At 38.6% G+C, this 27529-nt stretch overlaps 1 protein-coding gene across 3 annotated transcripts in view; it reads left to right on the forward strand.

Annotated features, from left to right (window-relative positions):
• Nucleotides 1-21147, forward strand: part of EPS8 (epidermal growth factor receptor pathway substrate 8) — a 147039-nt gene extending 125892 nt beyond the window's left edge. For all 3 annotated transcript variants that reach the window (XM_049783697.1, XM_049783695.1, XM_049783696.1), the window contains 4 exons: nucleotides 5862-6084; nucleotides 15800-15980; nucleotides 17640-17769; nucleotides 19895-21147. In XM_049783697.1, coding sequence (XP_049639654.1) covers nucleotides 5862-6084; nucleotides 15800-15980; nucleotides 17640-17769; nucleotides 19895-20008 — 648 coding nt within the window. In that variant the 3' untranslated portion in view covers nucleotides 20009-21147. The remainder of the gene's footprint in view (nucleotides 1-5861; nucleotides 6085-15799; nucleotides 15981-17639; nucleotides 17770-19894) is intronic.
• The last annotated feature ends 6382 nt before the right edge of the window (nucleotides 21148-27529 follow it).

The following is a 27529-nucleotide window of genomic DNA, read 5'->3' on the forward strand; positions in this document are numbered from 1 at the left end:
AACTGGCACCTGCCCTGATGGTGTTGATGACACTTGCTGTCCCTGGGAGTCCAGGCTGTGTACTTACCTCACATTTGGAGTGATATTTTTTTTACAGCTTTGTAAAGACAGCCATTCCCACCTAATGTGTTTCCCTCATGGCCTCAGCAATGTTTGAAAAATAAAAGGGAGGGGGTAATGAGGAAATCATGAAAAATATAAAACATTTAAGAAAAAATAAACGAGACCACTGGAAAAGGGAAGGATGAGGGCTGATGAAAAATTAAGATAAATGCAGTGCCATTGTAGAGCATTCCTAATCTTTATGATCTTTGCACAGGTCCACAGATTTCCATGCAGGGCCTTCCACTCCACCTAGAACTAACTTGCCTCCTTAAGTTCTTGACATTTCTTTGATTTGATTCCCAGCCCTTCATCCTTACGACTGCTTACTTACAAGAATGTTGCCCAAGATAATTCTCAGGCTATATCTATGTCAGGAGCAAAAGCCATCCATCTCTCCCCTATAATTATGTTGAGTCTCTTTAGGGGCTTTAATTAAAGAAGTCTTGTTTGTTATTAATTATTAAGTACATGTGCATATTATTAGAGGTAGGCACTCTTCAAAATGTAGCTGTGACTATCTGTTTATTAGGGTTTTGTAAATTCAACATAGATTTTTTTGTCTTCTCTTTTTCTCAGAGAAGATAAAAATACTCTGGGGGAAAAAAGTATCCCATATTTCCAACATATATAAGTAAGTTAAAATCTCAGAGTAAATGTTGGTAGACAAGGATGTTAATCCTGGTTAAGCCACTAATGCAGTGTTTGACCTTAAAGAAAGCTTCCCCACCACCACCATGTTCCAGCTATTCAGGTGTGAATTGGAAGTGGTAGTTTCATGGTTCCACCATCCTATCTAGAAAAAGCACTTTGTTCTTTCTTTCTTACACGTTTTCATACTCTCCATTAAAAATGGATATACTTCCTATAAATGACAAGGAAGTCCCAAGCATGCTAGTTTCAGCCCAATTTATTAATGTTCTATTTCTCAAGCTCAATTCTGATGTTCAAATTCTACTAGACAGAGTGATCTCATTACTAAAGATACCTTCACAATCATTTGATGACCAAATTTCTGAAATGGTTCAGTTCTTTACATATCTTTTTCTCTTTTTATATATTTTAAGATTTCATTTGAGGCACCAAGACGTATAGTGTTTCATGCATACAGTGTTCCATCACTACACTCTCCAACAGAGTGCCTGCTTCCTTCCACTGTTATCTCCATGTCTACCCTACCTTCAGCTCCATCCCTCAACTCATGGTAAACTCACTTCTTTAAAGCCATTCTCATGTTCTGTTGCCTGTGGCCATTAGCCATTTGATAAAGAAACCTAGTAAGGGAATAGCAAACTACCATAGTTCTATTTCTTAAATTAGCTGCTGAATCTCCAACCATCTATTAAGTAGAGCAATGGTTTCCAAATATATTTGAGCTACTCCTCCCTTTTCAGAAAGACATCACTTGTCCAGTCATTCTTAATCACTCTGAATCATTCCTTCTTGATCATTCTTAATATCAAAAACTGAAAGCACCTCACGTGTACCCAAGGCGACTACCTACCCACCCACTTAGGAAGCATTGTATCAGAAGCATGGTTTTATAGACAAGGATAATTATTTTTTAAATTTTGCTTCATATATTAACATTTTCCAAATATTGCTTGTGATGATTTAAACAATAATACTTACTCTTTTTCTCTCTACTGTTCTTGTTCAGTGTCTCATACCTGCCCAACTTACCACACATGTGCAAAATTTTCAGCTTTAAGTTTGTTTAAATTGGATGAAAGCTAAAGTTAAAGATCACTAAGTCACACCAAGTTGTATCTTTCTTTTTTCATGTACCTTGTAAAGAATTAGTATAAGTTTAATGTACTGATTGTATTCTTTATAAGATCATCAAAATAGAATGAACCGATAGCTCAAATCCATAGTTATGGAGATACTCTACACTATTTTTACTGTAGTATAAATTCATGTAAATCTTTTCCCATGATTGGACTGTGGGGAAATGGAACTTATATATTTATAGACTCCTTAACATGTTGATTTCTGGACAGGTAATTTCACTGTCAAAAACATATGTGCTCATGTTTTCTGATGTTTGATGTGAATTATAATTGATAATATTTTAATTCCATCTCCTGTGTTAATATTCTCATTTGATGTGATTTCCTCCATTTCCTAATAGCAATTACTTGGCGAGCTGTCAGAGGTAACCTGCATTTGTTCCCTTGTGGCATTTCTTTTTAATACAATTTTTTATTCAGTCTTTGGACTTAGCACTATGCAAATGTTCCAGCTGTGCCTGTTTTCACTGTAGAATTCAAAAAAAGAACAAATTTAGAGGGAAAATTTGTAGATTTAATGGTTTTGTTAGGCTTAATTTTTAAGAATAATCTTGTTTTAATAGTTTTGTTGAGTTTACTTGTAAAATTTCTCTTCTGAAGCAGTTTTTAGTATGAATCAAAAGCTTATCTCTAATTAACTTTTTTTAATCCTTGAGAATTTCTTCACAGCATTAGTGACCAAGGAATAGTGACTCATCCTTACTTAATTATCAGTAGTAAAGCAGATTTGCCAGAGGTCTAGTCATTCTGGTTTTTTCCAGAGAAAGAGCAAGAAATAGTTTTAAGTAGAACTTTAAACCTATTTGTGAGATGGGACCAGAGAGATAGTATACTAGATAACGCCTCATCTTACATGTGGCTCACCTGAGTTCATTTCTCCTGGCATCCCATATGGTCCCCTGAGCACCACCAGGAGTGATTCCTTAGTGCAGAGTTAAGAGAGTAAAACCTGAGCATCACTGGGTGTGACCCAGAACACATTTAGATATATATATATGTTATTACATATATGTTATTATATATTATAAATATAATTTAAATAATATATATATAAATGAATGGAAAGAGTTAGGAAGTTATAGATACTGTACAAAGGTAGGTATGTACCCTAATAACTCGTGTTTGCTCTTAGACGAAGGGTTTCTGGGAACATGAAGCTTCCATTGCTCATACTAAGCAAATCTCAGGCAAATCAGGTGGAAAGTGGAGGTGAGAGAGTCAGCAGGATGCAGTTTTCTCTAACCTTCCCAGAGCCAGGATATCTCCTTCATCAGTTCTATATTTCCAACCAGAAATATCCATAGAAAATGTCAATGGAGGGGCAGTACTGGGGCAGTCGATCATAGAGAAGGGAATTCATGAAGGTCATTTCAAGGAAGGCCATTTCCCTTTTTCAGAGACTAGAAATATGAAGCAGGAAAGAGAATGAAGAATAGGGCAGAATACACATGTGAATAAAATTTATAACATAATCCATAAAAATTCATATGGTTTTGTGTGGTTTCTCTTTATTTGAATCAAATCTATATTATTCTGTTAGGTTATTCTGATAAAATTGCATATATAGGGATAACAGATGATTGAAAACAGGCACAGAAAATTTGGTGATATTATCTTTGGGCATAGACAACTGTGACAATAATATACACTGTGTTTAGTTTTTCAAAGTGTGATTTGATAGCTACTAAGAAACTAGTTAAGTTTTAAAAAGAGTTAACATTGACATTTGAAATTCTAATGAGAGAATTCACTAACCTTCACAAAACTATGTGTAAAGAACATTGTTGTCTAGGGAACATGTATATACATTGATCATACATTGATCAGGCAACTTTGGTGTGTGCTAAATACTGTATTGTAATGTTTGCTATATTGTGATTGCTTTATGTATTTTATTGGCCCAAATATAGGAATATAGTTCTATGGAAAATAGCCATGATAAGTAGAAATAAACTCTATTACTTCATGTATTAGTATTGTTTCTAAGCCTTAAATGCTGAGACATCAACTTGGTCTTCCCTTCCATCTGACTTCTGAAGTGATGACTGGCTATGTACAATCCTAGTCCTCTGCTCTTACTTCCTCGCCTGTCACCTCTCTTTCCCACTGCCTTTCTTTACTATCCAGCAGCATTATAAACACCTTATCTCTAGCCCTGGCTGGTGAGATGTTGAAGAGAAAGAAACAGCATAAAAGCTCAGTCCCACCCAGGGTTTCCACAGGACCTATGCTGGGCTATACGAAGGCCTTGATGGGAATGGTTGGTGTGTTGGTTTTGGAGTGATAAATTTTATTAAAAAGTGGTGTGTAGTGTGGTGTGAGTTTTTTTTATTTTTGATCTCTGTGGAAATTCGGGGATTGCTTTTAAAATCAATAACTGCCTTATATTTGGGCCAGCTTAAAAATTAAAAATACTGTTTTAACCAAAGGACCAGATTATCAAAAGGCCTTCTCTTTGCTATCCATTTCCCAAGTCTGAATAATTCTGAATATCAGTTAGGTAATTTAAATTGTATCAGTCAGTATCTAAACCTTACACAAATTTTCATATTTTTTTTCTCTCTTCAATTCTCCCCCACCCCAAGTGCCTTTTGAGAATTTGGAGTGTAATATAAATTGGTTTTCTATATGTTAAAATTGTTTCTTTAGACTTTTAGCTATTATGTAGTTTAACAGTGAAAATGTACAACTACTGTCTTGCATGAGACTAACAGCCATAATTTTAAAGTATTAAAATGGTATATTTTGATAAATACAAAAACCTACATGGCTTTTTTTCTAATATGTTTGTGGATGGCAATCATAAATATTTAAAGATTATATAATTTCTTCTACCATCATCTGACCCATAACTTTCCTATTTTAGTAAGAATTTTTTTAATTTTAATACATTAACATAATATGAGGGCAGAAGTGTTTATTAACTAAATTGGCAACATTTCAATTGTTTATTTTAAATTCCTTTTATGTGCCGAAATACTGCCACTCTTAATTATGTGGAAACAGCAGAATTCAATATTTTTTAACATAGCATAACAGTTAAAATAAGGAACAGTATTTTATATCGATTAGCTTACAGTGTTTTTGTGGGGTTTAGGGAGAGTATAGGAAGTTTGGTGTTTGTCTTACATATTGTGAACCCCAAGTTGGGAACCCCCCACTTTACTATCACTATACCCTACCTTCCAAATAATCAAAAATTTGACCTTTGTTGGCCTTGTGGGTTTCCTAGGCCAGATTTTACTTTTTAACTTTTGTTACTATAACTACTGTTCACTGTTGGTATATGCTTATGAGTCCTTAACTTCTGTTTAGATTTGTAAACAGTAGCATAGAAATTTTTTGTTTTAGGGCTATATCTCAAGTGCTTGTTGACAATTCTAACTCTATATTCAACAGTTACTCCTGGCAGTCTGGGGTGGAAGTGAGAGAACTTACAGTTCTGGGGATCAAACCTAGATCTTCTACATTCCAAAGTATGCCCTTTGAGCGCTCTCTCTCCAGACTCACAGAGAGATCTTAACAGTATTTTTGTGTTATTATTGTTTTTTAATTTTTATCTTGTTGGAGTTTTTATTTTGGGGTCATCCCCAGGAAAGCTCAGAGGTTACTCCTGCCTCTACACTCAAGAATCACTCCTGGATGTGCTCAGGGGACCATATGGGATGCCACTGATGCATATAGGAGGCAAATGATCAGCCTTGTACAAGTCAAGCACCCTACCTACTGTGCTATTTCCACAGTTTCTAAAAGATATTTTTTAATGATCATTTTACTATTTAGGGTTGGAGAGTCGTGTGTAGGGACACATGCACACATGCATGCACACACACATGCACGCACGCATGTACGCAATGTAAGTTTTGCAACTAAGTTCACAAGTAAATGACCAGTCTTGTCAAGGTATAATTCAATCATTCTTTCCATAGCTTATAGTTTGTTCATTTCAAATTGTGTCTCTTATAGAAGCAAAGGATGGAATATGGTCCCCGACCAGCTGATACTCCCTCTGCTCCATCACCTCCCCCAACACCAGCTCCTGTTCCTGTACCCCTTCCACCTTCTACTCCAGCTCCAGTACCTGTGCCAAAGGTCCCTGCAAATGTCACCCGTCAGAACAGCAGCTCCAGTGACAGTGGCAGCAGTATTGTGCGGGACAGTCAGAGACACAAACAGCTTCCTGTGGACCGTGAGTATCCCTGGGAGGCAAAAGCCTAACTTAGTTTCCTCTATCAAAAGCACTGTTCAGTAAAGTATTGTTTATTAGTGGTCTCAATCTTTTTTGGTGGTTGCTGTTGGTGGTTGTTTGTTTGTTTTGGTTTTTTTTGGCTTTTTTTTTTTGGTTTGGGGGACACACCCAGTGATACTCAGGGGTTACTCTTGGCTATGAGCTTAGAAATCGCTCCTGGCTTGGACCCTATGGGACACTTGGGGCAGCGAACTGAGGTCCGTCCTAGGTTAGCGCATGCAAGGCAAACACCTAACCACCTGCGCCATCACTCTGGCCCCAAGTGGTCTCAATCTTTTAAAAAATAATATTAAATGTAAGTAAATCAATCTTGTATGTAAGTAGATCATACTTGTATGTAAATAGATCATACTTCTATGGAATTTAAGAGATTATAAAGATTTCTACCTTATTTTTTATCCTCCAAAATCTCTTCCTGGCCTCCTCCCTCATCTCATTTTCTAAATTTGGGTCTTTGGGGTCGCAGTTCTGGATTCTTTTTTTCTTTTTACTATAGATCATCCATTTCTACATTTTCTAATACTATCTTGGAAGAAGATTATGGAAAAATCAGTGATCCGAAATTTATCTTCATAGCAAATTTCTGACATTCAGATACAACATTTTAACTATTAATTTTAGGGCTGAGAAGGGATGCTTGATTCTCAAGCACAAAACGTTATTGAATCTTATCCTCCCCATTTTCACCCTATTGTTTCTCTCATCTCAGTAAATCAAAAAGCATACCTCTCCCTTGTGATCATTCTTGATACATAAAAAAACTGGGATGAAAAACCCACTAAAACAATTAAAATGTATTTGTTATGCAAATCAAGCTTAAATTCAGTAAGTATAAGTCATTATGTATATATTTCATTCTTTCCCAAGACTTAGACTGTTTAAATCACCTTGTTATTGTTTTGTTTTTTTTTTTTGGGGGGGGGCCACACCTGGTAACACTCAGGGGTTACTCCTGGCTATGCACTTAGAATTCACTCCTGGCTTAGGGGAACCATATGGGACGCTGGGGCGAACCGAGGTCCATCCTAGGCTAGCACAGGCAAGGCAGATTGCATTAGTGCTCTGCACAACTGCTCCAGCCCCTGTGTGCATATTTTTAAAAGATACATTTTTTTTCAGTGACACTAACAACATTGTTTTGGCATGAGAAAATTGTCCAAGTGTTGGTTTTTTTGTTTTTTGGGTTTTTTTTTTTACTTCTCTAAGGAACATTTCCTCTTAGATTTGACTGTTCTTTCTACATTCTTACTAAAGTCTGGAACATTTTTGGTACATCACCACGGTTATCACTGAAATTCTTCTGCTGTTTTTCAGGCCTGGGATCAGAGTTCATAGGCATCTAGTCCCCTTTAACATCTGTGATTTGGGACAGTTTGTTCTTTGACCCAGTCTCAGAAACTAAGAATAATCTCATGGGAACGTGGCATATTTAAAATGTTTTAAAGACAGAAACTCTCCTGATAATTGTGACTCATCATTCTCAATGTCTGCTTTTCATCAGTAAAAAGGGCGAGTTTGATATATAATTTATAAACATCTCCCCTAAAGTGTGTTTTTATTTGAGGCCTCATTGAGGCTCAGGGCTTCCTGCTAGTTTTGTGCTCAGGGATTCCCTCTTGGAGGCTCTGGAACCATGGTCAGCCAGGTGCATGGCAAGTGCTCTCCCTATCTGCTGCGTTATCTATCTCTCTGGCCCTTCCCTAAAATTAACACATGTATTTGCTTCCTTAATAAAATATTGTGGCTACTTCTAAAAAAATTATTTTTAAAGCTATCCCAAGCATAGTTGGACATTAACTATACTTCTTTTTATAGAACAAGTATTTCCTGGATCATTTTTTTTTCTTGAATACTCTTTTGGGGAACATTTTTCTGAATGAATGGTGGGGCTTCTTAACAGCTTCTACCCCCAGATAGAAGTGTTTATTTATTGATAGTCAGATTTTCTCAGAATATGGCTATTGTGCCCATTCTCTACTAACAGCCCAGACTTCTGATAAAAGTAGAATCAAGGGAACTGTGAAGTAAATACTCACAAAATGTTATCAGATGGTCAGGAACAAGGAAAAAGTCAGCGTCCTTGCTGTTTAAATGTAACAAATAGCAAAAGGCTGGCTTTTCTGTGACCTCCTGCTGCCTATTCAAACTAGCAGCTGGGAGCCATGTGTCATAAAAGCTATTCAAATGGACTTGTCCCTGGTTTCAAAAAGGAGTTCCTCTTATCGTTTTTTTTTTTTTTCAGGAGTCCCTTGCTCTGGTTGTTTTGCATTTCTTCCATTTCTTTGAAATGTAAATCCTTTTCTTTTAGTTTAATCTTTGGAAATCAGACAGGTTATTTGAGAAAGGTATAAAAGTAGTCTGTTGTGTTGCCTAGAACATTGGAAATGGAAACCAGCAGTAGGAGCATATTCAAAAAGAACTATGCTCTCCTTGGGAGAAAACTGTTCTCTGGGCTAGAAATGGTCACACAGTGGCCAAAGTCTGTAGTGCCAGGATAGTGCCCAGATAGTGCAGCAATGCCTTTTCTCTCTGTTTTCATTCCTTTGAAATGTAATCTTATGCTGGATGGCAAGGTGAAGGGTGGGTTGTAAAAGAATGGGCCAGTGCAAGCAGTGTGTCCTTAAAGGTAGCTGTCCACAGTTCTCCCTCACTTTAGCCCCCCAACATCCCTCCCTTTCTTCCAGTTCTTTCTTTTGACTTTCTTGGGTCTCAAAGATTTCCTAAATCCTGAAGGCTTGAAGACAGTCACTGAAACACCAGTCTGACTTTTCACATTTTCATTTGTTGCCCCAGGGATATAAAATACTTTCTGAAACATTTTTCATAGGAAAATAAAGATCACAGGCCAGTGATGATGAGGGTTCTCTTAGTGATCAGGTCATTGTCACTTGCCAAGTTCATTTGTTAGTTGGATTTCATTTTCAGTTACTTTTTTTTCTTTTTTTTTCTTTTTATTTTAACCAACTTTATTACATACATGATTGTTTGGGTTTCAGTCATGTAAAGAACACCACCCATCACCAGTGCAACATTCCCATCACCAAAGTCCCAAATCTCCCTCCTCCCCACTCAACCCAGGCTTTCTATTTCCCTCGTACATTCTCATTATTAGGATAGTTCAAAACTAGTATTTCTCTAACTAAACTCATCCCTGTTTGTGGTGAGCTTCATGAGGTGAGCTGTAACTTCCAGCTCTTTTCTCTTTCATGTCTGAAAGTTATTATTGCAAGAATGTCTTTCATTTTTCTTAAAACCCATAGATGAGTGAGACCATTCTACGTCTTTCTCTCTCTCTCTCTGTACGGTCCGAGGATTCCAAATTCTGCTCCGTCGCAGAGAATTGAAGGGAGAACAACTCAAGCAAACGCTCAGGTGGATTCTTTTATTCTGGTATACCAGGGTCTATAGCCTCCTCCCAACAGAGTAAAGCCAGAGAGACCACGTGCTACCGCTGGTTCCCCCTTATATAAGATGGGAAATGGGAGGGGAAGGAAGTAGAATGATGCCACTTCCTTGAGGGCTGGGCTTCCACTATGATAAAACGAATCATTGGTGAGGTAGGGGTAAAGGCGGGACTTCCGCCACAATAACGCAGATCATTGGTGAGGTAGGGCTTCCGCCACGATAATGCGGATCATTGGGTGAGGAAGGGGTGAAGGCGGGACTTCCGCCACAATAACGCAGATCATTGGTGAGGTAGGGCTTCCGCCACGATAATGCGGATCATTGGGTGAGGTGGGAGTGAAGGCGGGACTTCCGCCACGATACACAAATCATTGATGAGGTAGGGGTGAATGCGGAACTTCCTTTTCACTAGAAGCAAGCTTGTGAACATGTGGTCCTTTCCTAAGTAAAACCTGGCATGGGTTTTATTCCTTTTCATCTCTGACTTATTTCATTCAGCATAATAGATTCCATGTACATCCATGTATAGGAAAATTTTATGACTTCATCTCTCCTGACAGCTGCATAATATTTCCCAGACATACAATCACCTAATTTTTGATAAAGGAGCAAGAAATCCTAAATGGAGCAAAGAAAGCCTCTTCAACAAGTGGTGTTGGCACAACTGGCTAGCCACTTGCAAAAAATTGAACTTAGACCCCCAGCTAACATCATGTACGAAGGTTAAATCCAAATGGATGAAAGACCTCGATATCAAACCCGAAACCATAAGATATATCAATTTCTTTATTAGTACTCAGTCCTTGAAATTAGTATATGAATAGTGTAACAATGTATCAATCTAAATTATCCAGTCACATATCTGCTGTTCTTACATGTTCATTCCTTCCCTGTTTGTTTCTCATAAAGATATTTCATGTATATATGCATCTTTCCTGTAAGTGTACGTGGATAAGGGAAAGAGACGGCAGGTAAATTAATCAAAGGATCAAAGATTGTTTCAGTGACTTTGGTCATGAAGCATTCTGAAACTGAAAGTAAGGAAATGCAGTTCTACTGAAATTCTGCCACTGGTTAAGAGTATGATTTTGACAGCTCTTTCTCCCCTTTGGACTTCCATTCTCTTATCTAACCATATTAAGGGTTTGCATAAGATGCTCTGCAAAGGCTCTCAATGCAGCTTTCATTTAGTCTGTTTGAGTCTCTGTACTGTCTCTGTACTGTTCCAGGTAATTCGAATGGAACCAGTGAATATCACTTTTCTCATTGGCTATCTGTTTTAAGGAAAGGAGATAAACAATTTAGTAGATAGAGAATATTAGAAAATGGTGTGTGTGTGTGTGTGTGTGTGTGTGTGTGTGTGTGTGTGTGTGTGTGTGTTTATGTGTGTGTAGGGCTGCAGAGAGCTCAGTGGGATGAGTACATGCCTTGTTTAATCTTTGGCACTGCCAAGTATCCTTTTGAGTACTACCAGTTATGACCCACAAACAGAGTACAAGGAAGTGTTGAATAGTTTGGAACTAAGGAGTACTTTTGAGATAAGGGTTGTAATTCTAAATAGTTGGGAAAAAAATCAATAGTCAGGAGGAAAGTGATCCAGGTGGCTAGCTATTGGGGAAAATATTCCATTCGAGTTCGTTTTCTTTTCCTAATTTTTATTATAACAATGATTTACCAGGTTGTTCATAACACAGTCATTTCAGTCACTAAATATTCAAACACCAGTTCACCACCAGTGTGACTTTCCCTTTACCAATGAATGACCCCAGTCACTTACTCACCACCATATCCTGCCTCCATACAGGCACAAATTTACTTAATGCTCTTTGTTCCAATACAGAAAGCAAATGGAATTATCAAAATTTAGGTCAACAGAGGTCAATTTTAAATGATTGTTATATCTCTCTGTGGTTTTACTAAAGTCAGTGTCTCATGATTTACTGGGCTGTGATTGGTGCTAGTTGGGCCATTCTGTATTACTGTTTGGCCATTCTGTATTACTGTGATCTATCAATTTCTATGTAACTTTCCCACAAATTTCCTGTGATACTATTGGACTGATACTATTACAAGATATTGAGGTGTTTTATGGCGATATATAGCTGCATGGTCCAGATTTGATAGCTCTAAAACATATTTGGTGGCTTAGAAGTTTGATAAGTCTGGAAGCTGGGCCATTTCTATCAGAGGATAGAGGGGTTGGTATTTGGCTGCTATAGTTCAGACAGTAGGAGAATTTGGTATTTTCCTCATATACACACTCATTCTGAGAATATTGGAGAGGTATCAGCCAGGACTGGGCTATCTGGAAAGTATCAGCCATCATTATTTTCTTTGAAAGCTTGGTGGAGGAGCTGGCTGTTTTTCTACCAGGGAGATGATGGCTATAAGCAGGCTCCGTTCAAATTCTTAAATTTGAAGGTTTGGTGATTGTTGTTAGCTTCTAGAGAAATGGGGTCCAGACATAGAATCAAAGAGTCCAGTAGCAACACCTTAATATGGTGGGCTGTTGAATTATATATATATTAATTATTGAGTCCTGGGTAGTTGTAGATGATGGGGAGATGGATGGTGAGACCTTTCTCTGTCGGCCCAGACCACGTGCCTCCATTCCCTTTCAGCCGGTGGGTCTGAAGGTTTAGTGTAGTGGCAGGGAAATGATCCACAGGCAATCATGAAGTTTCAGGAGACAAAGTTTTATTACAAGCCATAGCCACATGTGTGGCCTTAACCTAACCTTTTAAGCAGCCTAGTTCAGCCACCCAGCATCTCAACCTGTTTTCTAATCCTCCATTCTGCCAATCTCTCCTGCTGCTTCTTCTCCAATCTACCTTTTACACCCCTAAAGCAACTCTTTGTTCCTTTCCATAGACCCCTCCCAGATGTAAGCAGGTCTGACCAGGTAAAATTAGCAATTTGCACTGGGAGGGGTGACATCTCTCCCTCCTGTGATTAGTAAACAAAAGAAGGAATGTTATCTATTGTTTTCCTGACTTTCACCAGCCAAAAGCGGAACCTTAATATTCCCATAAGCCACAAAGTTTAAAGTGAAAATTAAAATAATCAGCCTTTTCCATAAACATAACTTTTCTGCAATATACACCTGTAGCTTAAAATTTTCTTAATGCTTATTTACCAAACACATTTAAACTGGAACTTCCTTGTTCTTATACATTAACCTATCCTTAAACAAAATTATAAACATTTATACAGACAATACATTTTGAAAACAAGCTTCTACATTAATGCACACAATAAAACATCATGCAATTGGAAACATTAATTATGGAAAACTATAAAGCACATTTAAAGTAGCAAGACAATGACTTAGATCAAGAGATACTCCTGAAACAAAGTTAAGATGCAGGAGGTTTAAAAATCAATTTTTCAGTTGGGCTTCACTGTTTTCTCCCATTTTTTATATTTTTATCCCATCACCAACACCCAAGTTTTTCCAGACGCAGGTGAGCTGTATGTTTCTCCCAGGCTGTTCACCACGTGGCTTTAGTTTCTTGAAACTGGGCCTCTCAGGGGGGTTGGGCAGGAGCTGTGAGGGTCTCGCACTGTTCTACTTGCTGGTCGGGAGCCATCCCAGTTGGACTGCGTCCGCCCACCTCCTATGGCCTGCTTGCAAGCTTATCCACTGCTTCTTGCCTGCTAGGGCACTCCCCTGCCACTGCTGCCAACTCAGACCAGACATGCATCTCTCGGGGAGCTGTGTTTGGAATGTGGCACCTCTTTGCCGTGGCTACCTCACCTAAGAATCAAAAGCCGTCAAGGTCATTTTAGCTGAATCTTCAATTTCCGAAGTCGATCCATGTCCGGGCTGAAGGTCATCATCCAGAAATCAGTCCTTTCAGTGAAGCCATTTCTTCCTGGTCCTTTTCCAATTAGTGGTTTCCTAAGACTCTGAGGAGGCTGAGGTTCTTGGAAAAAGGACCTTTTGCAGAAAAGTCTCAGTCCTAGGCCTCTAAAGGGATAGTTCCAAGCTTTCAGTTCCCCTCTTTCAGTAGCCCTTCTGCCCCCAGAAAGGGACTCCGCCATATTTAGAAAAGACTCCACATGGCCCACTCTTTTAGAAAAAGATAGAGAGCAGGGCCGGAGAGATAGCATGGAGGTAAGGCGTTTGCCTTTCATGCAGAAGGTCATCGGTTCAAATCCTGGCGTCCCAAATGGTCCCCCGTGCCTGCCAGGAGCAATTTCTGAGCATGGAGCCAGGAGTAACCCCTGAGCACTGTCGGGTGTGACCCAAAAACCACAAAAAAAAAAAAAAAGAAAGAAAGAAAGAAAGAAAGAAAGAAAGAAAGAAAGAAAGAAAGAAAGAAAGAAAGAAAGAAAGAAAGAAAGAAAGAAAGAAAGAAAGAAAGAAAAAGAAAAAGATAGAGAGCCAAAATCAAACACAAGAACAGGAATCTCACCTTCATCGCTATCTTCTCCAATCCAGGGTTCAAATAAACATTTGGGCGCCAAAATGTAGAAATGCATATTAATTATAGAGTCCTGGATGGTGATGGATGGATGGTGAGGCCTTTCTCTGCCAGCCTGCGCCACAAGCCTGCAACCCCTTCCAGCCAGCAGATCTGAAGGTTCAGTGTAGTGGCAGGGAAATGATTACAGGCGATAATGAAGTTTCAGGAGACAGGGTTTTATTGCAAGCCATAGCCACCATGTGAGGTCTTAATCTGACCTTTTAAAAAGGTTCCTTTAGCCGCCCAGCATCTCAATCTGTTTCTATCAATGGACCTTGTGTTGAAACTTTCTGGAAGGGCTTTTGGTCATATGGAAGCTGGGAAGTTATACCATGCACAAGGAATATTGTATCTGTTACACTGAGAAGGAAATGAAGACCAATAGGTGGGGTGACTGAGAGTAGAACAGGGAGATCATGAAAGTGCTGCTGGCTTAGGCCAAAGAAACTGGTATAAGAAACTGAATGGAGTAAAACAGCTGGATTTGGAAGAGGAGAGAAAGAAGTAGAGAATAAGCAGGAAACTGTGAGACAGAAGAAAAAGCAGAAGAGTGTGAAGTTCTGAAAGCCATGTGAAGAAAGTGTTTCAAGGAGGGACTCACTCTTTTCAGATGCTGCTAACAGGTTAAATGGGAAAGTGATTGAGAATCAGTTTAGCAAAAAATGGAGGGAAGCATTTAAGAACAAAAATGGAAGTGCCATTAATAAACAACTGGAGAATGGGCATCAGAATCGTCTCCTTTAGACAGCTTATCTTCTTGTGCTAAGGGAAGAGCAGAGACAAGGACAGGAGCTGGCAGGGTTGGCAAAGGGGAAAGGGCACGGATTCAGAAACTTGCTGATTCAAGGGGAGAGAACCCATAATAAATGAATAGTATGTTTGTATGTTAATGAAACAATTCTATGAGAGAGGGAAATGGATAGTATAGGAAAAGTAGGATAAATGGACAAGGGGATCCCTTCCCTTTCAAAGAGCATAGGATAGGGGGTCTGGTGCCCAGGTATCAAGGTTAGCATTCAGAGCCTGGATGGAATAGAAAGGAGAGAGGGAGGAAAATAAGTGCTGGCTAGGCCAATAAAACTTATTTCCTAATGTTATTTTTTTTTAAAAATAAGAAAAATATGCCATCATTTAACTAAAGATGAGAATTAGGAAATAGGTGCTGGAGATTTGCAGAGAGGGATGTATTATGTTATTGGATACTTGCCAAGGATAATGGACTGTTAAACAGCCTAGAGCTCTGTTGACATTTGTGCTGCTGAGTATTTCTGAGCTGAAAGAGACTGATCTGAGCGTTTTCTTCCTCCTCCTCTCATTACTTGGCGACAGCATCTTTCAACAACTATCCCCAACCCCCAATAATGACATCCAAAAGTATCTCTAGCCATTGCCAGATGTCATTCGAGGTAAAAAATTTTGCCCCAGTTGAGAGCCATAGCCTGAGGAACTGTCGGGTGATTGACAGAGAGCATTGCCAACCCTGGTGAAGTTCCCAGTCATGAATTTCTCATGAGATCATTCAGCATTGTTGTGTTCTGCTCAATGTGCAGGTGCAGGCACAGAATGCAAAGAAAGTTAGACTGAGCAAAGATTGGGGCTTTTCCAAGTGAGAACAATAGAGGTGAGCAGAGCTAGGGAATGATTTGAATAATTGATCATGGAATTGATGCTGGCTAAGAGTAAAAGTGAGGAAAGATAGTAAACATATTAGATTATAAGTTCATCTGGTGTCAAAGGGTCACTGATATTGGGAAAATAACCTCTTCCATGTTTGTGTACAGGAAGGAAGTCCCAGATGGAAGAAGTTCAGGATGAGCTCATCCACAGACTGACCATTGGTCGGAGTGCAGCTCAGAAGAAGTTCCATGTGCCACGGCAGAATGTGCCTGTTGTCAACATCACCTATGAGTCCACTCCGGAGGATGTTAAGGCGTGGTTACAGTCAAAGGGGTTCAACCCCGTGTAAGTGAGATCTGGGTAGACTTCATTGGGTTAAAGTTGAATTGTTTTGAAGTTGGTCACTAAGATGTCAAAAATGACTAAATAAACCGTAAGAGCCCATTTGTTCCATGCTCAGGAAATGACTTGAGCTGTTTATAACTAGTAAAAGAAAGGAGGGAAAGAAAGAGAGAAAGAAAAGAAAAGAAAAGAGAAAGAAAGAGAGAGAGAAAGAAAGAAAGAAAGAAAGAAAGAAAGAAAGAAAGAAAGAAAGAAAGAAAGAAAGAAAGAAAGAAAGAAAGAAAGAAAGAAAGAAAGAAAGAAAGAGAGAGAGAAAGAGAGAGAAAGAGAAAAAGGAAGGAAGAAAGAAGGAAGGAAAGAGAAAGAAAGAAGAAATAAAGAAAGAAAGAAAGAAAGAAAGAAAGAGAGAGAGAGAAAGAGAAAAAGGAAGGAAGGAAGAAGAAAGGAAGAAAGAAGGAAGGAAAGAGAAAGAAAGAAGAAATAAAGAAAGTAAGAAAGAGAAAGAAAGAAAGAAAGAAAGAAAGAAAGAAAGAAAGAAAGAAAGAAAGAAAGAAAGAAAGAAAGAAAGAAAGAAAGAAAGAAAGAAAGAAAGAAAGAAAGAAAGAAAGAGAGGAAGAAAGAAAGAGGAAGAAAGGGAGGGAGGGAGGGAAGGGGAGGGGGGAAGGAAGGAAGGTAGGAAGGAAGGAAGGAAGGAAGGAAGGAAGGAAGGAAGGAAGGAAGGAAGGAAGGAAGGAAGGAAGGAAGGAAGGAAGGAAAAGAGAGAAAGAGAAAACAGAATTGGGAGCAGAAATAGCTATCACATGTGAGCACTTGGTTTTCTAGCTGGCTCCTGAAGCCAAATGTCAGCAACTTAGAAATCTGGTCATTCATTCTACAGGTAATACAGACGTGGACAATGGTCTGGCAGACTATATATAGAGCTCAGTTAACACAGTCTTTGCTTCAATTGCGGATATAGATCTTCAGGAAAATTTGTAAAAAAAAAAAAAAAAGTTTTATATATTTAATAAAAATGAACTATTTAAATAATACATGGTCCAGAAAATTGAAATTCTCTAAACTCAGTTACCAGCATGACTGAAAAATAAAGTCTCTTGCTCCTCAATTGTCTGATCACTAGAAAGTTGCCTATTCCTCCTGTGAAATGCCGAATTTCAAGAAATTGGTGCTAAACAAAAATATATAACCTATGAACTACTTTTAATATTATAGAATTAATCATATTGTATATTTCTGGTCATCATCATCAGTCTGAGTTATATTTTGTATTTCTTTTTGCAATACGGTAACACTATTGTTTTGTATTCTTTGGAGGTTTTTTGTTTTATTTTGTTTTGTTTTTAGTTTTGAGGCCACATCTGGCAGTGCTCACGGGTTACTACTGGCTCTGTGCTCAGGAATTACTCCTAGTTGTGCTTGGGGGGACCATAATAGATGCTAGGGATTGAATTTGGGTTGGCCATTTGCAAGGCAAATGCTCTACCTGCTGTACCATTTCTCCAGTCCCTAGTACTGTGTTACTGTTGTTGTGTTGTTTTGTAAGTTCAAGTTCATAGGTGTAACACTTGGGAAAAAAAGAATATTTATAACAGCACGTGAATGTTTTTTTTTTCTAGACAGTATTTCTTATGCTCTATTTTTTATTTCTTTTGATTTTTGCAGGACTGTCAATAGTCTTGGAGTACTAAATGGTGCACAACTTTTCTCTCTCAACAAAGATGAACTGAGGACAGTCTGTCCCGAAGGGGCCAGAGTCTTTTGCCAAATCACAGTACAGAAAGCAGCATTAGAGGTGAGTTCTACTGATCCACATGCTTTCTGCAGTGATCAGGAGTGTGCACTACAAATTGAAAGCACAGGAAATTACTGCCACTGTCCTTATTAGATAGTTTTCTTTTCATGCAGAGCTGAATTGAATTGGGCTTAGTTTTTGCTATTTATCTCTGGAGATTATTACTGTTCATTTACAGAAGAATTCACTTGTTGTAAGTTCTCATGTAATATGCTCAAATGCATGCTTTAGGCATGAATGTATTTTGGACACTGAAGAAAAGTCAAATATTATCATGTAGATATACATATATATTCCTACTTCTGTAGAAATGAAAATTTTACATAGTAATGGGTTTTTTTTTGTTTCCTGAGGGAGAAAATTATATGAGATGATAACCATTCCATCTACTCCTAATGAATATTTAGTTTGAAATGTATAGTAGTATAAAGGTTATAAGATCTGACAACGTTGTATGGATGTCTCAGGCCAGTGTCATCAGATGGAAGCCATTAGGTAGGGATTGCTTTAAGATACGGAACCCTGATGCATAAATACTTAGGAATAGTGTGAAAGCAAGAGAGCAAATGTTTTCTAGATAATATATACTTGAGCTATCAATAGCTTTACTCTCCTCAATGTGCACTCTGTTAGGGTTGACGTTTCGAACTTACATTTCACGACTTTTAATAGCATTCATGAAATTATTTTTGGACTCAAATGAAAGGCTTGGGCATGAAATTGGCACAATTATCTCTACATACTTAGTATATAAATTTAGCATTTAAATAATTTAGAATGAAACAGTTTATACACTTATCCCTATAACCTTCCTAAGTGATGAGAAATTACATTTCCTTTGGAATTTATTCAATGGCATTAACTGACTTTCTGTATAATAACTATAACTAATTGTATCTTTTCTGAATTAATTAAGCTACCATTATACATTCCAATTATATTAAAAGTGTATATGGGGGCTGGGAGAGATAGCATGAAGGTAAAGTGTTTGCCTTGCGTGCAGAAGGTTGGTGGTTCGAATCCCAGCATCCCATATGGTCCCCCAGCCTGCCAGGAGCGATTTCTCTTTTTTTTTCTTTTTTTTTTTTTTTGTGTGTGTGTGTGTGGTTTTTGGGTCACACCTGGCAGTGCTGATTTCTGAGCATAGAGCCAGGAGGAACGCCTGAGCGCTGCTGGGTGCGACCCAAAAACCAAAAAAAAAAAAAAGTGTATATGCTATTTTTCATGATTTTGATGGAATATTCTAGTTTCCGATGACTTCTGAATTCTGGTAGTCCAGACCACACCTTTATCTCACAACCTACTTTCTTTTGGTCTATTTTGCTCTTATTTCTCTGCCTGTGAATTGAGTCAGATGAAGATGCGACTCCCTGAAGCTCTTCATCTGACTCAGCCAACTTCACACACCTAGCTTATCTTTTATAGTACTCAGCTATATGGCTAGATTTTTCTCTTGAAGAGAATGAAAATCCTGAGGAGGATTGTACACAGGGCTCAGGAAGGAGAATTTAAGATAATATGATATTTGGGGGCTCATATGGAAGGATCCCATATTCTTAGTTCAGTTTTAGAAGTTCATAAAGGCATATTTTGCTTAGTCAAAGGAAAGGTTATAATTGAAAGGTTATATATATCCATTTTATTATGCTTTTATGTTTGTTTTGTTTTGGTTTGGTTTGGTTTTGAGACCACACCCAGTGGTGCTTAGGGATTACTCCTGGCTCTGTTCTCAGGAATTACTCCTAATCCCAACTCCTACAGGGACATGTAGAGTCCTGGATATTAAATCTGAGCTGGTGTCATGCCCTACTCCTTGTATCTGGCCCTTATTATGGTTTTATTGTACACATGAAGTCTTTCCCCGTGGTCTGTAGAACATTTCACCTGCATTATCCGCATATTTATGTTAAAGGTATAATGAATAAATTGCCTCAAGTCACTTTATAAGTGAAAATAAAATTAATGAGATTTGTTACTTAAGTTTAGAAGCATCTCATACATGATCACCTCCAGTTCTCAAGATACTAGAAGAAAACAAATGACTTTCACCCAAGCCATTTGATGAAAAAGTCGCAGCCCCCACAAACTCATAACCATGTTGTCTGAACTATTTTTATTTTTTTAGGGTAACAGTGGCAGTTCTGAATTGCAAGAGATTATGCGAAGACGACAAGAGAAAATCAGCGCAGCTGCTAGTGATTCAGGAGTGGAATCGTTTGATGAGGGAAGCAGTCACTAATTTGTTTATTGGTTGTTTTGGAACTCCATCATTTTTGGCATTATTCCAATGTGCTTTGTTTTAAGAAGCCATGAAGGGAATGTCAGATTCTTATTTCTTGGTACCCTAATTTATCTCCATAAAGAGACAATGCAAATTTAAATAAGCAGAGGACTTGCTTCTGAGCCCATTATTTTATTAAAACTTAAAATAATTTTTAAAACAATTTTTATCCTGGAGAAATATTTTGCCTCTTTTCCCCAAGATCAGACTTGCTTTTTGAAATTAAGTTTTTACCCCCATCTCAGTGTCTAAGACACTTTCGGACAGTGGTGAATTTATTTATTGTAAGAAAAGAGAGTCAAAAATACAAACAATTGTGATTTCGCCCATGACTTTGAGATTTGTCCTCCAGAGTAAATTTAGTTCAGGTACCCTTTGCCTGTTAGATAGGCATTTTCTTTCACATACTCAATGATAGAATCTTTAGATTTATTTAGGAGTTCTTTAATGCCAACAGTTTTTTAAAATGTAAAACATTTAATTAGCTGTAAAATACAACATGGCCTTGGATAAGCATTCCCAAGACATTTTATTTCTCATGGCTTTGTTGATCTCAATTTCTTGTATAGCTTGTATTTTGACTTAGTTTATATTCTGCTTGGTATCTCTATGTATTCTGATGTCTGAAAAAGCACAAGTGAAAAATATGTCATAGACATTACAAACCTTGGCACAGGAAGTAGCCTCCATTGGTGTACATTACAGTATTCTGCTCAATGATGGCTTCAGTTTTGAATACTGATATAAGTAGATATAAAGAAATTGGGGCCATTATATGTGTTTATCTGTGTCAAGTTTTTCTGACAATAAGAAATACTTAATTTACACATATTTTAACCCTGTGAAAGATTCTAGATAGAATAAAGAAAAATACCTAACCTTCAACAAATATTATTTTTGGAAACACGATTTTTGTCATTAAATGTTATATGATTTCACATATATAAGACAGATGTTATGTAAGAATGGTGTATATTTTAACATAAATCCATATAGGGAAATTATTAGATTCATTCTAAATTCATTCTAATTTTCATAGTGCCTTTTTCACACGTCAGCTGGAAAGTCTGCAATAAACAGTATTTGCTGTATGTTAATACTTGGCTATTGTCTTTTTTGCTAAAGGGGATCTCAGGTGTCTAGTCTGGGAATAGGATAGAGTAGAATGGGGAAAACAGAGGTCTTCTCTTTATAAACTGACTTTCACTTTCAATATTGTGATTTTGCGCACATTACATTGTGATTTTGCCTGTCTCTGTCTAGCTACAGAGAGCTTCCAAAAAAAAGCCTTGGAATTTCTGTGCTGTTATAGAGTTGAAACCTCCAGTCCCTCCCATTCTAGGAAGAGAAGAGGAACTGACTTTTCAGTGGCCAATGATTTAATTGTGCCACAGCAATAAAGTCTCAATTAAAGCCCAAAACTGTGTTGGTGAACTCAAAGAAACTTGGGGAGAAAGAATGGTGTGCCTGGCAAAAGAATTGAAGCTATGAGCCATGGAAGCTATTTTCTATATCATATTTTTTGTTTTGAGTCACACATGATGATATTTAGGAGTTACTCCTGGCTATGTACTCAGGAATTACTCCACTGTAGTTCTCAGGGAACCACATGGGATTCTGAGGATCCAACCCAGGTCTGCTCTATGCAAGGCAAGTATTCTACCCACTATGCTATTTCTCCAGCCCCTATTTCCTGTATCTTATCCTGTTTCTCTTCCAGTTGATTAATCTTCTAATTAATAATCAAGCATGAGAAGAGTATCCTAGATACATCTGATAGCCCATTGATCAGAAGTACACATAATAGTCTAGGCTTTTGATAGGTACCTGAAACCTGGATAGATGGCTGCAGGAACCATCAATCTGTAGCTGGGTGATGGATAGAGGATCCTGGTAACTGCCTGGGACTTGACACCAGCATCTGAGAGTAATCTTGAGAAACTTAGCTTTGCCCTGTAGAATCTGATGCTCTTTCTGAATAGTGTCAGAATTGAGTTGAAATCATCAAACAGATAAGATTTCAGAAACAGGTTTTAATGAGTGTGTGCCAGCCCACAACCTCATCATAAATTGAGCACAAAAAATCAAAATATGTACAGTGTGTTTCTGTGTTGGTAGAATCCACTGTTCTTCATTTGTTTCTCTTCTTATTTATTTTAGGGTTACATTTGGTGGTGCTCAGGTGGTACTTCTAGCTCTACACTCAGGAATTGCTCCTGGCAAGCTCAGGGGACCATAATGGAGTACTGAGCTTCAAACCTGGGTCAACCACATGCAAGGCAAAGACCCTACCTGCTATACTATCACTCCAGCCCTATTTGTTTTTCTTCTGTGTTTATTTAACTATCTTTTCCTTCTACCATCTAATCAGATGATCATAATAAGTTAAACAAGTCTATACAGAATTTAAGATTGCCAAGTGCTTCTGGATCAGAGAGAGAATGAAATGCAGGTAGTATAGTCAAGGCTGAAAACTCTGGGCCCTTCTCAGAATGGGTGGGGTACAGTCTCCCCTCTGCCTGAAGCCACAGCCAAACCTGATACCCTCGAATCTGTGTAGATTCTAAGAAGCAAAACTGTAAATCACAAAGATAGAACCAAGGGATGGATGGTTTTGGTTTTAATTGTTGGGTTTTTGGATGAAGGAATGATTTGCAGTCACATCACAGTGCTCAGATTATTCCAGGCTCTTTGCCAGGAGTGATTTTTGAGCACATAGCCAAGAGTAACCCCTGAGTATCACCGGGTGTGGCCCAAAAACAATTTTAAAAAAGCCATATAAATACAAATAGATTTCTTTATCATCTTGAACTGCTAAATTCTACATTTGATTCATCTCAGGCTCCAATTTTGTTCATTCCTCACACTCCCCACCCCACCCCTGCCTCCCAACTGTGTGTTCTATTTTCTCTTCATTAAGTGTGTTAATACATTTTGAGTATATACTTGAGAGTACAAATCATATGGTTTGTGGGGGAGTTGTTTTAGGGACACACCTGACAGTACACAGTGCTTACTCCTGAATCTGTATTCAGAGATCACTCCTGGTGGTATTTGGGGACCATAAATAGTGCTAGGTATTGAGCTCTGCACAGCTGAATGTGGGTCAGGCACATTACCTGCTATACTATTTCTCTGACCAAGATTATTTGTTTTAATAACAAATAAAACAATATTTTTACTACCATTGTTCACAACAGTCATTGTCTGTAGAAATATCCTGCTGGGGGTACTGAAATATTTTTCTCTGCATTTGCCTTGCACATGACCAATCTAGGTTCAATCCCCAGCACCCTAGACCTCACCAGGAGTGATCCCTGATTGCAGGGTCAGGATTAAATCCTGAGCACTGCTGAGTAGCCAATAAATAGATAAATAAATAAAGTTCTGCTAGTCTATGCAAAAGTTGTAGATGAAAACTTTGGGAAGCATTGAACAATATTGTTCCCTATGAGCTGGGAGGAGTCACTTACAGACACAAATGTCTCCAGTCTGGTTCACCTTCTTTGGAAACTAGCTATCAGTCCCTGAACACTGATCTTCTCTTCTTTCACTCATCAGGGCTAAATTGCCCTGCTTGGATCCTAGTCCTGGCACTGCTACTGGGAATGTGTCTTGTTCTTCTTATAAAATGTAATTATGTTTTCTCTTTTTTTTTCCCATATGAAAAAAATGGTCCTGGGCCATGAGAAGCCAATGAAAAACATTAGTGATCACTTTAAATCTTCCCAAACACAGGGGCAAGAGTAGGCCTGAATACACCAAAAATATTACTCAAAAAAACCAACAACAGCAACAACAAAAATCCTATCTTCATACTTTGTTAAAATATATGGGGAAAATTGACATTTACTTAACTTTCAAATAGTTAATGTTAAGCTGGTAAGAGGCTCCTTTGGGGGATAGATGGAATTCCCTCAGGCTGGTAAGGAGGCTAGAGGGGTAAGAGTAAGAGGGGTCTATAACAACTGGGTGTTTCTGAGTAGGAAAAGGCTGTCCTTCAACAAATTTTGGTGAGCTGCTACTTCAAAATTGGATAGTCAAAAGAAATTTTAGGTCTCATCTCTACCTTCAGGAAATATACAAGCTAGGAATTCCCTACTCAAGCTAGACTATTGATCTCCTGGGAAGAATTACATCCTAATGCATGTACCACCAATTTTCCAGAGGCTTATAATGTTACATTTGGGACATTTTCCCCAAATGGTAAGAACTACACTATGGACTCTACAGTACACTGAGGATAAGATTGTGCTCTGTGGGAAGTAAGGCCTTGTTTCTAGTATCCTGTCAGTTGGGAGTTTCTACTAGCTGAGAAGCTTCCTGATGAGCCTTGGAACTGGTCCTTTTCACTGGGTTCTATGGCATGAGGAGGGCAGTGGACCAGGGCTCCTACCAGGCCCAGATGGTTCGGAAGCAGGCTGCTCCCCTGGGCTCCTTCCTTCCTGACCACCATCCCATGCACTTGACCCTTTTCCTCCTGCTCTTCTTGGGGCATCCCTGGAGCATTGAGAATATAAAATCTCTGCTTTAATTATCCCTGTTATCTTTCCAAAGGAATATAGTTTTTTTTAGAGCATGAAAAATTAGGGATACACTCACTGCAAAATCTCTCACAAGTTGCCTTATTTTATGTTTTTTTTTTTGTTGTTGTTGTTTTTTTGCGGGAATAAGAGAGAGTCCTCCAAAGTGGTGCAGAAGAGGTCAAGAGCGAATGATCTTTGGTCAGCTAGAATGTTAGCTTAGTGCAAGAAGAAAAGACTGCACAAGTCACAAAAAGGATCAACTCAATTGGAAATCAACTCTCTCAGACTTCTATGTATCATGTAAACCTTCCCCCTCTAATATCAAGGATCAGTGTATTGATATATGTTTCTTTGGGCCTTACTAGGAAGTGCCCTGGACTTAATCCTGATTCAGCACTCATGGATCACTGGGGACCAACTGGGGGGTTGGAGATCAAACCTGCACCAGCCTTGTGCAAGACAAACAACCTACCCATTGTACTCTCTCTAGCCCCAGTGTATGACCGTATTTTAAGCAAAGAAAAACCCTTTGTGTGTATGGTGTTGGGACTGACCCTCAGGCCTTATAACATGTGAGCATATTTCCCAGTCCTAAGCCCCAGGGTTATTTTATTTTGTTTTGTGAGTCTTTTTTTTTTTTTTCATGGATTTGATTTGGGGCCAATTGGGAATCACTCCTGGCAGTGCTCAGTGTGTCTTATGAGGTGCCAGAAACCAAACCAGGGGTGGGGGAGTGGCAGAGCAATAGCACAATAGGTAGGGTATTTGTCTTGTACAAGGCTAGCCCAGGTTTGATCCAGGACTGACCCGGGTTCAAGCCAGGAGTAACATTTGATCCAGGATGGGGCTGGAGAGATAGCACAGTGGTAGGGCATTTGTCTTGCATACAGCCAATCTGGAACAAACCCTGGAAAGAAACTGGATTGGCCACATGCAAGGCAAGTGCCCTACCTTGCTCCAACACCCAAGACTCTGTTCTTTTTTAAATGAGAGAATACATATATATGACTGAATGTAATAGATAACTGTTTCTCTTACTGCTCATGTCACGTTTTCATTTCTTCCCCCTTGACAGTCTTGCTGGTGAACACATGAAACTTGAGAACTGTTCATTGTATGGCACCAGTTAGAAAGACCAGGAAACATTATTGTGTCTCACCATTATAATCTCAACAGATTATTCTGTTTAATCTCTAATTAATTTCTGATTACTGGAATTCACTGCTATGAGTCCACTACATAGGTAGAAAAATTGCCTTTGAACATCTTAGTTTTTGCTTTGCAGTAGAAATTATATAACATGTTCACCAGTCAGGACATAAATGAGCTATTGCTGGTCCCAGTCTTAGTGATATCCAGTCCAGAAGAGAAATCTCTGGAATTTACTTGCCTATGATTTGATCAGTCCTGTGATTTACCCTTGCACAACGATGGTGAGTTGTCTACAGCTCCACAGAGCTCCTTTGGTTTACTCTGGAGCATGAATCATACCTCAAGCAAAGACAATGCTGTGTCCTGCTTACAAAATATCACCCTTTGCAAGGGAGAGGGGTCTATCCTATTGATAATTCATGATTCTGCAAGAGCCCGGGATTATGAGCCAGCAAGGGAAGAAAGGAAAGTTTTATTGTCTTGTTGATAGAACTAATCTTATTTTAGGGCAGTATTTAGAATTTGTCTTGCTGCAATGGGAAAAATAAAAGAAAGAAAGAAAGAAAACGACGTGCTGGGTTCTGCTGGGTTCTGCACAGTGCAGTGGGTTTGCAAAATGCAAATGAAATGCTCCCATCCCTGATTTGCATATGTAGCAATGAAGCCTCAGATACAGAGGCAAACTCAAAGCACCACTCTGAGGGCTAGAACTGGAAAGTGGTTGGGTTTGGGACCTGAAAGAAGAAACTTTCCCAAACCGTTTTGTATTTGTAAAAGCAGCAAAGCTTATTAATTTTTCTGAACTTACAACTCTTGGGACTTTTTTTGACATTCTTAGAACTGAACTAAGAGTGTTGGGTCAGTTGGTGTTGAACTCTAAAGCTCCCATGACAGCCAGGTCAGAGGCCTGACTTGTTTAGCCTCACCATGTCCTACGTCTTGTGGTCTTGAATCCACGTTTACTGGTGGGAAACTATTCATAGGACTGACAGGACTATTCATAGGACTCTGATTCTGAACCTAGCCTTGAGCAAAGTTCAAAAATTTGAAGTGTTTACTATATTATAGTCTTGTTAGGGTTTTGGAAAGGGACATTTGAAAAGGCAAAGAGAACACCAGAAGAGGAAAGCCACTTGTGGAAAGGATTGTGTTTATTCCCATAAAATGTTTCCGAAAAAAACATCATTTCATGGTCTTTGCCCCACAAGGCATTGGAAATGAAGCTTGCTTTTCACCATCTCATCTTTACCCTGTTTTCTTAGTATTTTACACTCTCTCTCTCTCTCTCTCTCTCTCTCTCTCTCTCTCTCTCTCTCTCTCTCTCTCTCTCTCACACACACACACACACACACACACACACACACACACACACACACACCCTTCCTTTGATGAGACAGCATCTTGACAGGGTTGTTCTTGTTCTACCTTGAGCTATGGGCATTCTGACCCCCAGAATCTCCGTGTAACCCTGGATGTGATCAACATGTGAACATGTGTTGCTTTTGAGTCCCTAGTATTATCATATTGCAGGCAGAGACAGTGGTGGGAGGGCTGGTTTTGGAAAATAATTAAACTTAAAAAACTGCCCAACCCTGAAGTAACCAAAGGCATGAAGATCACATCTCCTTTTATTTTTTTTGGGAGGGGGCACAATTGGCAGCACTCAGGGTTTACTCCTGGCAGGCTCAGGGCCTATATGGGATGCCAGGGATAGAACCTCAGTTAGCAGCATACAATGTATAGTGCCCGGCTTGCTGTGCTATTGTTCTAGCTCTAAATTCACATCTTTTTAAGATGTAAA

This window comes from Suncus etruscus, chromosome 11 (assembly GCF_024139225.1).
Source record: "Suncus etruscus isolate mSunEtr1 chromosome 11, mSunEtr1.pri.cur, whole genome shotgun sequence".
Lineage (NCBI taxonomy): Eukaryota > Metazoa > Chordata > Mammalia > Eulipotyphla > Soricidae > Suncus > Suncus etruscus.